The 14,331-nt window shown below is 52.3% G+C and overlaps 4 protein-coding genes across 4 annotated transcripts; 2 read left to right on the top strand and 2 right to left on the bottom strand.

Annotated features, from left to right (window-relative positions):
* Positions 1 to 1,915: 1,915 nt before the first annotated feature.
* E0L32_004142 (uncharacterized protein) lies at positions 1,916 to 2,638 on the bottom strand (the record flags this gene model as incomplete). The annotated part of the gene is made up of 1 exon (XM_031138520.1): positions 1,916 to 2,638. One exon carries the CDS (start codon positions 2,636 to 2,638, stop codon positions 1,916 to 1,918), a length of 723 nt encoding a protein of 240 aa, XP_030997858.1.
* Positions 2,639 to 3,107: 469 nt separating this feature from the next.
* On the top strand, positions 3,108 to 3,941 carry E0L32_004141 (uncharacterized protein; the record flags this gene model as incomplete). Its single annotated transcript, XM_031138519.1, has 1 exon — positions 3,108 to 3,941. The coding sequence occupies one exon, from the start codon at positions 3,108 to 3,110 to the stop codon at positions 3,939 to 3,941; it is 834 nt and encodes a 277-aa protein (XP_030997857.1).
* A 945-nt stretch (positions 3,942 to 4,886) lies between these two features.
* Positions 4,887 to 10,204, top strand: E0L32_004140 (uncharacterized protein; the record flags this gene model as incomplete). Its single annotated transcript, XM_031138518.1, has 8 exons — positions 4,887 to 6,914; positions 7,029 to 7,225; positions 7,323 to 7,408; positions 7,482 to 7,517; positions 7,607 to 7,867; positions 8,046 to 8,824; positions 8,899 to 8,995; positions 9,060 to 10,204. 8 exons carry the CDS (start codon positions 4,887 to 4,889, stop codon positions 10,202 to 10,204), a joined length of 4,629 nt encoding a protein of 1,542 aa, XP_030997856.1.
* Positions 10,205 to 10,757: 553 nt separating this feature from the next.
* E0L32_004139 (uncharacterized protein) lies at positions 10,758 to 14,137 on the bottom strand (the record flags this gene model as incomplete). Its single annotated transcript, XM_031138517.1, has 4 exons — positions 10,758 to 13,268; positions 13,327 to 13,933; positions 13,992 to 14,044; positions 14,105 to 14,137. 4 exons carry the CDS (start codon positions 14,135 to 14,137, stop codon positions 10,758 to 10,760), a joined length of 3,204 nt encoding a protein of 1,067 aa, XP_030997855.1.
* Between the last annotated feature and the right edge of the window lie 194 nt (positions 14,138 to 14,331).

Genomic DNA, 14,331 nt, shown 5'->3' with positions numbered 1-14,331 from the left:
TTGCCGTGGACATGGTCACACTAGGCTCGAAAGTTGCCTCTACACAGTACGAGTGTCCTGCCTGAAGCTGACCACAAGTTTCGGGAATAGATGGATTCTGACCAACACAGGTTTTAGTACAGCTTCTACCAATCCTGGATACATGTGATTTCTCACCCATCGTCGAAAGGTTTCCAAAGTGATTGAATTGTCCGAAAGTACGGAATCACAGGATGTCGAGGAAGACAAGTCAACCCACCACGAACAGTAGCTAGTGGTGTTGGGGTCATATGTCAAACTAGGCGACGATCCGTCACGTCGAACAATATGCCCAACCGATGCACCGAAAGCCACATTGAAGAGGCCGGCGCCTAATATGATTGCAGTGCTAGAAAACGACATGGCTTTCTTTCACACGAGGTGCAGATCGAACGTGAATCCTAGACAGCCCGTTCTTCTCTTTCCTTGACTTGCTCCATTTGCTCTTCACTAAATACCTGAACAATCTCCGCGGCATGCATATTGCGGTCATGGATTGTGCGGTACATGTGAGTACATCTCTTCCTTCCCGACTCCGGCCTCTCGCCCAAAGTCCTACGATGCTAATTCTGTGATATGCTCTCTTGGCAACCACAAGTATTGCATTGAGGGATTTCGGCCGTGATGATCTACTGGTTGACAAGTAGGCCAACACAAGTAGGCCAACACAAGTAGGCCAACACAAGAAGGCCAACACAAGAAGGCCTCATCGCAATCACCACAAGCGTAACACCAGTCCCACTTACTTACGCAAGGGCTCGGAATCGTCTCATGGTGTCGAGGGTGAGTTGGTTAAAAATGTCCTTGTGCCGGCCATGCCAAGCCAACTAAAAGAGGTGTTGGTTCTTAGTTCCAGAGAAATCTACTCCGTACAAATTTCCGATGAAAGAAATGAACACTAGCGCGCGCAATCAGACGGATTCATTCCGCAGTCAATCGGATTTCAATAGAACGTCCATTTAAGTGTACAAGGTAACATCCATGTAAGCACTTATGTAGCTTAAACATAACTCTATGTTCATTAGGGTTCCGGTACCTGAATCCGGTCCGGCAGCTGGACTTCTCAATGCCTCGGTTGCATTGTGGAGAGCATCGTTCACCACTGGTTGGCTGCTGACCAGGTCCAACGTACAAAGGCCCCGCAATGAGATCAATCCCGCGTCGTATTGTTGGGGAGTTCTCTCGGACCCTATTCCAAATGAAGGAGCCGTTGCCACTACTTGAGCGAGTTCGATCTCGAGCCGCCTGGTTACACAACCTCAATGCCGTCAACGGTTCCCCCGTATTGTGCGCTAATACGCTGTGCACCTGCCGCTTTGACAGGCATCACTCAGCTGAGAAGCCTGCGCGCTCAGACTAGGATGTGACCAGGGTATCCTTCCAACTGCCATGATCGACTGCTCAGCGCCGGCATTTGGACAAGATCCACTCATGCCAACGGTTATGAGAACATCAAGGTCCACACAGAAAAGCGCTCGGGCCCAGAGACAGAATGTCGGGCATAGGCGGGCCATTAAAATTAAGGTCTTGGCTCCTATGGAGCTGGCGGTTCCAGGACGTATTGGCGATGGGTTCATGGAGGAGCACAATGTTAGAACACGCAGGGGATGAAAGCCCATGACATGACGGTAATTCATCCAAAAAAAGGGTTTGGGCTTGTGAACAAGCTTCAGATTGCGTAGATGCATCGCATCTTTCTATGTACCACTCTTTCTCTCCGATGTCAGTGTGCTATTCTCTATCCAGAAACCTGCTTAGCTATGTCGACGAGCCTTCATCAGACACTTCAGGGTGACTAGCTGACAGGTATGGGAGCCCCTCAAATCCCAGTATAATACAGCAAGTTTCATGATGTTTATTCCCTGCCTGACCGTAAACACCAATGTGTCTAACTCTGTCATGCCGCGTTGACAAAAACAGCAAGTCCCGTGCTCACAATCGCAAAAGCCTCGAGACCGCGCGCGACTGCTCCGTTGGTGGTAGCTGGCGCCTTGCTGGAAGTTGACGTAGACGAAGAAGATGTCGCATTTGAGGATGCCGTAGCCACTGCTGTCGTACTTCCAGCGTTTGAATGGTTTGCGAGGTAGCACGAGGCGTGCGCTGTGGCAATCTTCACCCACTCCCGCTCGGCTGGATCGAACCTGGCCCAGGCACTGGCGCAGCTGGTAGACAAGATGGACATCTTTGAGCTCTTCTCTGTATAGAAGGAGACAGCCTGCGAGACAAAGGCCAGATAGCTGCTCATCACAGCCTGGGGAGCAGCAGTCGAAAATCCGCACCAAGACTGCGGATCCGAGACTGTGCAGTAGAACTGGTCCAAGCCAGTGGCTGTAGCCATGCAAGGTTCGATGATCTTGTCGCCGTACGAGTTGATCTCGCTCAGAACCGAGCCGGAAGGCTTAGGCGGGTCGAAATACTGGGTGATGTTCTCCGTGATACACTCCCAAGGGTCGGGCGAGAGCGTGCTTGCCGTCGGCTGCTGAGTGACTGTCGCCTGTCTCTCTTCGAGCATCGCGTGAGCCGGAGGAGTTTCTTGGGGCAGCCCTGCCAGAAATCTGGCCAGGACGCTTGGAGCTGCCGCGAAGACAGCAAGCCCGCTGAGGCAAACTTTGATGTGCATGTTGGTAGGCCTTCTGCGATTGTTGCGAGCGACTTAAGACGGAGCAATTGAGCGACAACGCATGGAGAACAATAGAAATGAAGAAAGCACAAAGATCAGGGTCGAACATGAGAAATTGAGATCTAGAGGCGGAAGGCCTCCTGACCCGTGAGCTCTGGCAGCGGCCCGATGCCAAGACGAGAAAGTTCCAACAGACATTATTAGCCCTTGTAGTTCACAGGCCCTTTTAACTGATCCACCAATTCGAATTCAGTGGGTAGACCTATGAGCGCGTGGCGTGCACTACCTCCGGCTGAGGCTCCGCGGTCCATTCCAGGGGTCCAATCTAGGGATGTAACCTGGGGCGGACAGGGGCGGGGGGTAAGTTCTTCTGGGGTGGTGCGGAACACTTAAAGTGCAATTTCACCTTGCATTGCCTCGGTCAGATCATTTGAGCTTCGCTCAACATCCCGCAACAGGAACCAACAACATGCTGCAACTCGAGGACATTACCTATTCTCGAACGGCCACGATCGCCGCCGTAAGCGATTACTACAGGTTCCTGGCTACGATGTACCTGGAAAACTCCCAGGTCATCTACCCGCCTGAAGGGGGCTGGCCGTCTATCGTGAATGCAGACCGCGAGGTCTTGCAGTCCTTGGGCAAGTCAGACGAAGTCCTTGCTCTGCTCGCCCATTTGCCTTACATCCGATGTCCACGGAACTGGAATGACGACGCCGAAGCAGCTCCGGGCTGTGTGTTCGCCGATTGGCAACAGCTCATCAAAAGGCTCGGTGAGCCCTCCAGCGGATTCACAGGCGAATCAGTGCGCATCATGACCGAAGGAGCCGAGTTTACCGAGCTTGCACCGGCCCATGTTGTGAGCCTGACCGCGGGGGACCGTGAAAACCCAGTCCTGATACTCGATACAAAGCTCGGCATCATTCACTGGGAGGACGGATGTCCACCCGAGTTGGAAGACAGTGGCTGGTTTGGAGAAAGAGTCGATTACGAGCCCGACGACGACGTTCCAGACGAGGAGGCACAATGGCGCTACAGTGCCACCGCTTGGGCAATTCCTGATTTCTTTGATGCCCTGAAAGCCCAATTTGTTGAGCTACAATGGATCCCCATCAGCCAACACTGTGTTCGGGGTGTTTCAGGCTGTGGGTCAGACGAAGTGGGCATGGTGGCCATGCTACAAGACATCTACAGAGAACACGGGTGGCCGGATCTGGGGGCCTACCGCAAGTCAAAGTGCTTAGCGGCCGTGCGCAAGGCGATGTCGGAGAATTATCCCACCTCAGCTTGTCTACGAGGATGAGATGGCGATGCATGATGACTAGTTCTTTCAGCAAATTCACTTCTGCAGTCACCTAGTGCAACTACCCTCGATGGGAAATGATCATCTAGTTGTCGGGTCCAGGCTCTGTAAACCGGTGGCCCCGGCAGATCCCTCCACCTCTAGTTGCATCAATTTCAGACTACAGCTCACGGCGGATTCTGTAGGTCATGTATCGTACATGTAGGTAGCTCTTGTCCATCACTCACAACAGGAGATCGACGCGTCCTTTTCTGGAAAGCTGTTCGGAGCCCGCCCCTATTCAGGTTACACCAGCATTCAACGGCGGAAGCACTCGGGCGGCTCACGGGTGCAAACCCACAACCTGAACCAGATAGAACGTTGGAGACCTCGTACCAGGGATCCCCTGTTGACCACATAGCATGCGGCTAGCTAGCAAATACCTCAATCTGTACAGCTGTTTCCGCCGTGCCAAGTGCCTCCTGAAGGACGGCATGTCACCAGGGTCTCTGGTCAAGCGCCAAGGCTGGCTGATGATAGCACCTCCTTGTCTGGACTGTGCCAAGACCAGTCCACATCAACCAACAGCATCGTCAATGTCGCAATCCATACTCCTTTCGGAATCCCTAGCCAACAGTAATAGTGGTCAAGAACAGGCATCAGGTCAGGTCAACTCCATACAGAAACAGCGGGAATCCATACGTACGACCCAACCAAAGGGCGGGGACAATGCATTGTCTTAAGACAGCACCTGTGCAAGCCTCAACGGCAAGTTCTGGCTGAGACGGAAATGCACAGCCTGCCATAGTATCAATATTGACTTGTTCACTTCAAATTGCATCGGTACCCGAGGAATTGTCAACCTGTATTTCTGGCCTAGACCTTCCGTAACACATCCCGCCTTCTCTACCTTTCCCCCATGGGCTTCAATCGAACTTGACATTGCAGATGCTGTAATAGTCAACGATGAAGTCTTTCCTCATTCTTCTTCCTGTGGCTGCCACAGTGGTGCATGGAGCAATGAATGTGGACGGAACAAGGGTCGAGAGGCCTGTTTCCGAGGACGATGCTTCAACTATTGCCGACACACTCACTTACATCCCGGATCAACATGACTGTCCTTTGCCATGTCATATCGACTATGCAAATGTACACAAATGGACTCCATACCACTCGATCGACCGCCTCGAGCGCTGCAAGTTACCGATGCTTCTACACTTCTCTGTTCTCAATCCCCTTGATGATCCTGATACCGATGTTCTATTTCGGAGTTGCACACTTGGAGAAGATCCGGCTGCTGCAGGTGATAGAACTGTGATCAATGCCACTTCAATACCAATCGATAACCCCAAGAATGGGACCAATCTGGTAGAAGTGAGCTTGAGGACTGCTCCTGCATGCGCCATTGATGGCGACGAAACGGATGGTGAACTTGCCATTGGCACCGGCGGCAGTCGCGGATCTAACCCTGGTTTTGCAAGTGTCCTTGACGGCATGAAGACATTCTTCGACACCAAGGATAACTGCGACGAGGCCTTTTTGTTCGCGTACCTCAACCGTACAGTTGCCGGTGTGCACATTGGTGCTGGTCTCGGCAAGCCAACCGTGGCATCTGCTCTCGGGGCTGTCGCAAAACATTTGGAAGAGGGCGATTCGATGGCGGAACTGTTCACAGCCGAAATTTGTGGAGGTGGAAGAGGCCCTGAAACTGTTTTCGGTCTTTCCATCAACACGAACGGCAGTCTGTCTGCCGCGCAAAAGACCACCATAGCCTGGAGTCGCGGCAGTTGTGCCATTGGCAACGGTCCTCTTGGCGGTTCCGGTCAGGCAACTCTCCGCGTGAAGGTCTTTGATATTGCCTCCACTCCTGTCTCAGCTGAGCGGAACGGAACCGCAAACAGTACTTCAAGGGTGGTACATCCGCGTGCATATGGACAGAGGAGCAATACACTCTGGCCAAGGTCAGGTTCGCTCGGCAAGCGCGACACCTGCAAGTACATTCGCGTTGAGTCGGGTGATGGCTGTGCATCCCTCGCGGCCAAGTGCGGAATTCGAGGAGCAGACTTTGTCAAGTACAACCCAAAGTCAGACCTCTGCTCTACCCTTCAACCTGGAGACTACGTCTGCTGCTCAGCAGGGGACCCGTACACTGAGCCCAAACCCGAGGCCCCTCAGCCGAACGCGGATGGTTCTTGCGCCGTCCACTATATCCAGACCGGTGACACGTGTGCGGAAATCGGCAAGACCTTCGGACTGACTGAGGAGCAAATCGAGTCCTTCAACAAGGGCAAAACCTGGGGCTGGACCGAATGCAAAAGTATGCTCGCTGGCTACAACATGTGTCTCAGCACTGGCAGGCCGCCGCTGCCACCACCACAACAAGGCACCGAATGTGGACCGTTAGTTCCAGGTACGCAGCAAAGCGACACCTCCATACCAATGGCAGAACTCAACCCCTGTCCATTGAAGGCTTGCTGCAGTAACTGGGGCTTCTGCGGTCCGTTTCCGGAACATTGTGATATTCATGCACCGGAAGGCGGAGGGCCTGGGACCAAACTCCCAGGCTTCAGGAGCACCTGCGTTTCCAATTGCGGGAACGAGATCAAGCAGAACTCAGGTCCACCAGCAAACTTCTCACGAATCGGTTACTATGAGTCGTGGAACTTGAACCGCAAGTGCCTTTGGCTAAAGGCAGGAAATGCCAATACCGACGGTAGCTACACGCATATCCACTGGGGTTTTGCAGAAATCGACCCATCAAATTGGAAAGTCGTCATCAAAGATCCTCACAATCAGTGGGAAGCTTTCAAAGGCCTGCCTAAGGTGAAGCGAATTATCTCTTTCGGTGGTTGGGCATATTCAACCGAAGCCGCTACCTATAATATCATTCGGCAAGCAATCATTGTCAACCGCGAGACATTCGCTACCAATATAGCGCAGTTTCTGAATGAGGAAAAGCTCGACGGCGTTGACATAGACTGGGAATACCCTGGTGTAAGTAGCGCAGACCCCTTCTTCCCGCCCTCAGTGTTTTGCCATTGTGCGCATGTGGCCTTGTATCGAGAGATTCATTTCAATGACTAACATCAAGACTTTGCGGTGGCGTAGGCACCTGATATTACGGTTGATGGGCAAGTCATTGGCCAGAAGGGAGATGGTGTCTCGTATCTCAGGTTCTTGACGGTTCTCAAGAGCAAGGTGGGCGCCTCCAAGTCGGTGTCCATCGCAGCTCCAGCTTCCTACTGGTACTTGAAAGCCTTCCCTATCGATAGGATTGCAGCTGTCATTGATTATATCGTGTACATGTGAGTTCAGTCCGCACTGATACGGGCCCCCATCTGAACAACTTTCGCTACCCCTCCAACTCGCGACTTTCAACCTTGCTGATCTGCATCGTCATAGGACATATGATCTCCACGGTCAGTGGGATTATGGAAACCCGAATGCGTTTGACTCTTGTCCGTCAGGGAAATGCATCAGAAGTCACGGTACGTACACAGTTCCATAGCATTAGATCATAGGACTTGCGTTCCATTTCCTCGACTGACATTTGGACAACAGTTAACCTTACGGAGACACGAAACACTCTTTCTATAAGTGCGTGAGATAAAAACTCTTCTACTTCAGAAGAGTGTACGCCTGTGTGGATTGCGAATTTGTTTGTACTAACGTTCGATGCTGCGCAGTTACCAAAGCCGGAGTGGCGAACAACAAGATCTTCGTCGGAGAGTCCAGCTATGGCAGGTCCTTCCACATGGCAGTAGACGGATGCTGGGGCCCAATGTGCGACTTTACTGGCACTCGTTTGCAGTCAGACGCGAACCCTGGGAGATGCACAGACACGCGCGGCTACATCTCCAATGCTGAGATCAACGAGATCATTAGAGGCGGAAGTGGCCAGCAACTCCATGATGGCGACTCGAACACCGATGTGTTATTGTACCAAGGTTCGTCTCCTTCTTCCGGTCCTCCCCTGATGATTAACTCGATTCTTTCTTCACCGGAATCTGTTTTGCCCACTCTACGACTCAAGTTGCGCTGTTCCGTTTTGATTTATCCTGTTGCCTCTTCTAGCTAGAATGTACCTGATGTAGAAGTCATCCAAGCTGACCAAACTGATTATAGGTGACTACATCAGTTACATGACACCAACCACCAAAGATACCAGGCGATCCGACTGGAAAAGTCTCAATTTTGCAGGCACAATTGACTGGGCTGTTGACTTGCAGTCGTTTGGAAAAGATGATTTTGATGTGCCTATTGACACTCCCTCCGAGGGGTCCGAGGGATGTGTATCAGGGGAAAGCGATGATTTGAATGCGGATGATCTGTGCGCATTCGCCTGTGCCTATGGATTTTGTCCGCAGAACACTTGTCGGTGCCTAGTGACAGGGCGAGCGATAGCACTCCCTCCGGTAATGTCGACAGCCGACTTCGTGGCCTGGGATGAGCAGGATGTCGATCTCCAGCGTCTTTGCAAGTTTGCCTGCAAATATGGGTTCTGTCCCCCAGACACCTGCGGAACCCCGGTGGTTGACGAATGGGAAGATGGGTCTGTCGATTCGAATCAGCCCTCGGGCGGGCTGTGGGACAAAGAGAAGAACTACAACGAAAACAGGTTGCATTGCTTCATCTTCAAAGACGGCAGTAAACGGGACATCAGCACGGAGATGTGCTATGCCAATGCGTGCAAACAAGTCGTGGACGAGGCCACGGCTGAAGGGCGAACCACAAACTACGGGTGCGTGGGCCACTTTCCGCTGGATCAACCGATCCCGTGGCTCCCATACCCTGGCAACAACAAACCCGGGTGGGAGTACGCCGTCGGGCGGTGTTCATGTGACAATGGGCTTGTCAACTGGTTTGCCGACACAATTATCGATGCCCTGCCTATCATTGCCCAGGTAAGTTGTCTCTCCTCGAGTATGAAGTAGTGAACGTAGTTCAAGGGGAAACTGTCAACGCTGACCTCAAATAGATTGGATGTTACATCGTCATGTCCGCGTTCAAGCTCGTGCTGGATGTCGGCCTGTCCGCCATTCCCGGAGTGGGCAAGATTCTAGATGCTGGCCTAGGTACGTAAGCCGCGGTCCTCTCTGGTTCAACCTGGTCACGAGTGTCTGACAATATCAAAACTAGATGCCGTCACCACCGCAGCGCAAGTGGTCTCGTACGCCTATCCGTCAGATCAAGACCCAGTCGGAGCATTCGAATGGTGGCTTAGCCCATGTGGAGGGAGCGACATTGTACCCGAGGATATCAAGAGAGTATTCGGCATCCTAAGCAATGTTGCCGATGGGGTGTCGAGTTTCAGACAGCCGAAGAATCTGAAGAAGGGCAGTGGCAAAAAGGGGGACGCTGCCAACCCAACAGATCGCTCCAAGCCAAAAGCCGGCACAGGGAGCGGACCCAACGGAACTGGAAACAATGGCGTGACCAAGAAGAGAAAGTGCAATGTTCCTGCGGGCAAGTCAAGTATCATCATGGGTGCCGCGAAAAATACCCTTCGCCTACAGTCCTGTGTTGCGGCTGGTGGGGGAGCAAGCACGACGACGAAAAACGACCTCGTAATCACCTCGCTAGAGTTCGGGCCACAACCGACCACCATATCCAAGGTCTGCAGCCAACAGTACTCGCAGGCTTGCTACCACTACAGCTCCGCCATTGCGCAGAACCCATCCTGGGCAGTCCTGAAGTGTCCTCATGGGGGTGTCAAGAACCTGGCAGTCAAGCGCCCGGGGCCGCAGACATGGTACGACCAGCACCACCCGTCTTGGCGAAATGACAATTGCGATGTCGACGAGTATCCCCCGCGCTATCTTCTAGCTGACACCGACCCGGAGATTGTCAATGCTGGCAAGCCAGGGGGTCAACTGATGCGCTTCCTTCCAAACAAGGAGAACCAAGGCGCTGGTCGGATGTGGAAGGGGGCATGCTTCTCGCCACATATTGAGGGCCTGACTCCTGCGCAGTTCATGCAGAAGTGGAGGACGATTCCGGCTCCCAAGATTAGATCGACCGTGCAAAACGGTGTCGTCCGAGAGACTGCCCCAGTCTCGGTGGGTGTGACGCCATACTTTCGCATCTCTTTGTTTGAGCACGCCTCGAACCCACCGGTTGACGCAGGCATGTGGGATAACAGGTGCTGGCCCAAGCAGAAGGCTGCCAACGATCCCGGATTTGCTCTATGGCACTGGGACGCTTGGTACAACGGGCAGCCAGGCCACGCGCATTTGTATGATTTCACGAGGGCGTACGATCCGCAAAATGGCAACGGCTCCTGAGCTGAGACCTTGTTGAGCGAGTTGCGGTAAGATAGTCTGCCATAGCCAAGCGACTGCAGATGAACCAATACTCATTCTCGACCGGGGTGGGCTGTCGTCGTCGTAAAGGGTGCACACCTCCGAACGCCTGGAAACAGACTCTGCGCAGAGTACTTCAAATATACCAGAACTTGCGTGCGACTTGCTAGAACCCTCCGCTCGCTGCTCTAATGGAATCCATTGACCTCTCGATAATAGCTATCTATGGACGTTGAGTATTGGTTTGATCCGGAGCAAGGGCCAACCTTAAAACAAGCAGTGGCTTTAAGAGGAATTACATGTCTCGAATTTCCCTTTCAGCGTGCTACAAACAATGAGCAACAAAGAGAAGTGCCTCAGTCAAGCCAGTTGCCCAATCATTACAGTACGGTAAAACTACTCCTTGACGGTTGGTGTACTGTGTTAGCAAGCTTCATAAAGATACGCCCAGGGCGACAAAAGAAAGGGAACTGACCATCAAGTCAAGTGTAGGCCAGGTATTTAAAAGCATCTTTGGTGCATAACTGGTGTACGGCTATTTGCGTTGGACTACCAGCTCCAGTTTCTTCTGGGCCACGTCCAGTTTCAAGCTGTCCAGAGCGTCTTGCAAATCTTGAGGAACACGCATCGCCTCTGCTTGTATTGTATCAAGAACATGATCCAGAATTTCTCTGCTCTGATCATAGTACTGGTGGTATTGGAAGATGCCTGCTACCCTCTCCTCAAGTCTGAGGACATCGATCAGTCGTTCTCGGTAGATAGATGGATCTTTGAGGCGTGATTTAAGTCGACTCCAGGCGGCGTTTGCATCTGTTTCAGAAGGCTTTTGCATAAACAGCTGGACACAGAACAGCCAGAGCAATGACTTGAGTACCTCTGGGTGGTTGGGGCCCAGCTGTGGCTCTTGGAGCTCGACAATACATCGCGAGACGTTCTCGATATCCATCCATGTTGATGCAGACAAGTTCACGAAGATGTTGCCACCATGTTGGTCCTTTTGCTCCAGAGACTTATCAAAACTGTTGTCTGGGGCTCTTTTCAGGACTCCCGTTTCATACTTAGAAGAAGCCAAGCTACTTCTCTTTGCCGGGCCGCCTTCTTCCCATGCACCCCGAATGCAGTCTGTAATGACCACCTCTCGCTCTGCAGAGAGCGTTTCCGGGTGCGATGGGCCGAAAGTATGATAGCGCTCGCTCCATACATGATAGAGGATATTATTGACATAGGGCAATCGATGACCCTCATCGTCATTTTCTCTGATGAAAGAGCCAAGTTCCTGCTCGGCGAACAGAGTCAGTGTATGAGACGAGCCCAGCTTGCTCCTTCGGCAGGCCACCACTGCTTCAAAAATCCTCTCTGGGTCTTTTAGCTGCGGTTGCGGGTTATTTGCTACAATGGAAGCAACAACCTGCATGGTGAACAGAAGATCGGGGTGTATCTCGAAGGACACAGGTGAGCCTTGGTGTACATGTATCTCCTCAATCATTTCTGCCAGAGCGGCCGTATGTGCTTGGGAGTCTCTGTTGTTTTGCATTTCGGCTCGTAGAGGGAGATTGGCGTACACAACTCGTTGCCGAAACAACGTGTGTAAAGCTATCTTCAACGCGTCTTCGAGGTTTCCATAATGACGCAGGGCCTGCGCATGCTCCGATCGATAGCGCAAGGTTTCGGGATTGTCAATACCCAGCCTCTTCACGGCATCCGAGGTAGTCTTTCGGATTTCCGCTTCAGCTGTGTGGTAGTTCCCTAAGGCTAAGTGTGCTCTGGCAAGCTGACTCCTTGCCCGGAGTGTTTGGGGATGGGAGTCGGAGACCACCGAGGCCGTCATCTCGCACAGAGACTTTGCCAGAACGAGAGCCTCTGTGAATCTGGATTGGCAGTGCAGGATGTATACCAACACTCCAATCGTTTCCAGCCTAAGAGGATGCATCCGACCCAGTTCTTTATCCATGGTCTGCACCATCTTTCTACACTGAAGCTCGGCTTCCTCGTAGTCGCCAGTGTACGCGAGGAGCTGGATCCGTAGATTGGCGGCCTTCAGGGTCTCGACATGCGCATTACCAAACCGCCCTTGAAATTGCTTCAGGGCAGACTGGAGCCTGACTAGCCCAGACCTATATTCACCCCTCAGGGTGTAAAGATGTGCCTGGGTATATAGGAGGCCCCACTGTTTCTTCTGGAGCTTTCGTTCTGTCTCTTCCCCTATGTTCTGTAGCTTCTGTGCATGACGGAGCCAACTACCAGCCTGGAGGAGATATGAGTTGGCGGCCCTGTGATCGCCCTTCAGCCCGTTTGCCAATGCGAGGTCGCGCAGAATCTGTATCTTCAAAATGTCTTGGTCCAAATTCTCCTTGGCTAGCTTTTCAAGCTCACTTGCTGCTGTGCGGTAATCGCCGGCGTAGATCATGGCGATGGCGACCCATCGCTGCAGCTCATGTACGACCTTAGCCTCGTGGGGTTTCTGGACCGACTCATCTCGTAAGTCCTCGAGTGACTTCCGGGCTCTTTGATATTCCCCTTGGTAAAGAAGTATCACAGCCATGTGAGTCTTGACGTGGGTGACTTCGGTCGAATAACCTGTGCCAAGAGCCGTTTCCATCGTTTCCATGAGTTCGAGGCTTCTTTCTAGCAGTACTTGAGCATCCTCAAGATCCCCATGCTCGAGGAAAGCAAGAGCAAGGTCTTTGGTTTTCTTCACTTGCTCAGGTGTGATCCCAGTCTCCGGGAAATCTGCCAAGGACATCTTGGACAAGACTCCGTGCTCGTTCACATAGCCGAAATTGCTCATCGCTAGCGAGGGTGGCCTAGCGACCATAGTCAAGCCGGGATAAAACGGCCTTGGTTCAGGTTCTTCGGCGATACTGGCCATATTGGGAGCTTTCAATGCTGAGATAGGTTGACTGGTCTTTTGTGGACTGATCATAGACTGGAGGATGTCTTTCAGCCCAAATTTATCAAGGGACTGGGCCGCTGCCTGGCGGCTATCTCGGTACCTGCTAGTGGCCATCCGAACGACATTAAGAAGTGACTCTCGGTCGCGACGTGGCTGATGGTGATTCGTTACTGGCTCATTCGATAGCATTGTTGGGCAGCATTTTACTTACATTCACGTTCGACAGAGTTGGGTTGTCGCTCAACCAGATTTCAAGGCGGACAGTTTGAGTGTCGTATCTGGGAGCCCAAGGAAACCTGACATCGCTGCCATCTTGCACGCCGGAGATATGCATACTGTCTTTCAGCGACTCATAGTGCAAGTCGATCTCTTCCAAGCGCTTTCTTAATTGTTCGTGAAGTGCGTTCGAACTATTTGCGACCATCCTCTCGCCAAGCTGTTGGAGGTACTTCAAATACTGTCCGTCAACCAAGGTCGCATCCAAGAGTACGATGCTGAGGGGTTGGACGTCGACACCTTGGACGATGGTCCTAGCCAGTGCACCCCTCAATACCCAAACACCGAGACTGTGAGCAATGAAGATTATGGACGGTTGCTTGTCGGCGTTTTTACGTGCCTTGTTGAGCTTCAGCACGCATCTCTCGATTTGCTTATCGAGCGCCTCCCGGCCTTTCTCTAAAACATCGGAAACACTGAAGGAGAAAAGTTTCAACACCAGTTCGACATCGCGTGGGGGCTCTGCCCTAATCTGCTTGACTGTTTTATGAACCCAAGTCTCCAGGACCAATTCCACCATGCGTGGAGATATCAGAATGATTCTGGTCTGTATTAGCGCAATACTTGCTCCAAGAAGGCATTGTTCACTTCGACACTCACTCGTGAGTGGTGCTGTTAGATGGCTTTGGCCCCGACACCCGGAAGCTGTTCGTCTATTTCCACATTAGTCATGAGAGGAAATATCACGTCGGATATAGGCTTGTCTGCTGTACCTTGAGCCTCTGAATCGAATGGTTCGTGGCCATGATGTTTACACAGGGTTCTTTGACACTATGACTGAGCATGCAGTGCGAATGAGTCTGTTCCACTCGATGCGAGGAGAACACGGGGGCATGGAAGTCCCTAAGAACTCTGTGCGAAGCTGCCTTGCGCACTAGCCGTTGCACCCTCCTAGTAGAAGGAGGGAGGGCAGCCTGTTTGATTCGGTTTCAGCTGCCTG

Source organism: Thyridium curvatum (genome assembly GCF_004353045.1).
Source record: "Thyridium curvatum strain D216 chromosome Unknown NODE_19_length_512963_cov_79.951035, whole genome shotgun sequence".
Classification (NCBI taxonomy): domain Eukaryota; kingdom Fungi; phylum Ascomycota; class Sordariomycetes; order Thyridiales; family Thyridiaceae; genus Thyridium; species Thyridium curvatum.
The sequence above is the reverse complement of the archived record's forward strand: the minus strand, read 5'-3'. Positions and strand labels throughout refer to the sequence as shown.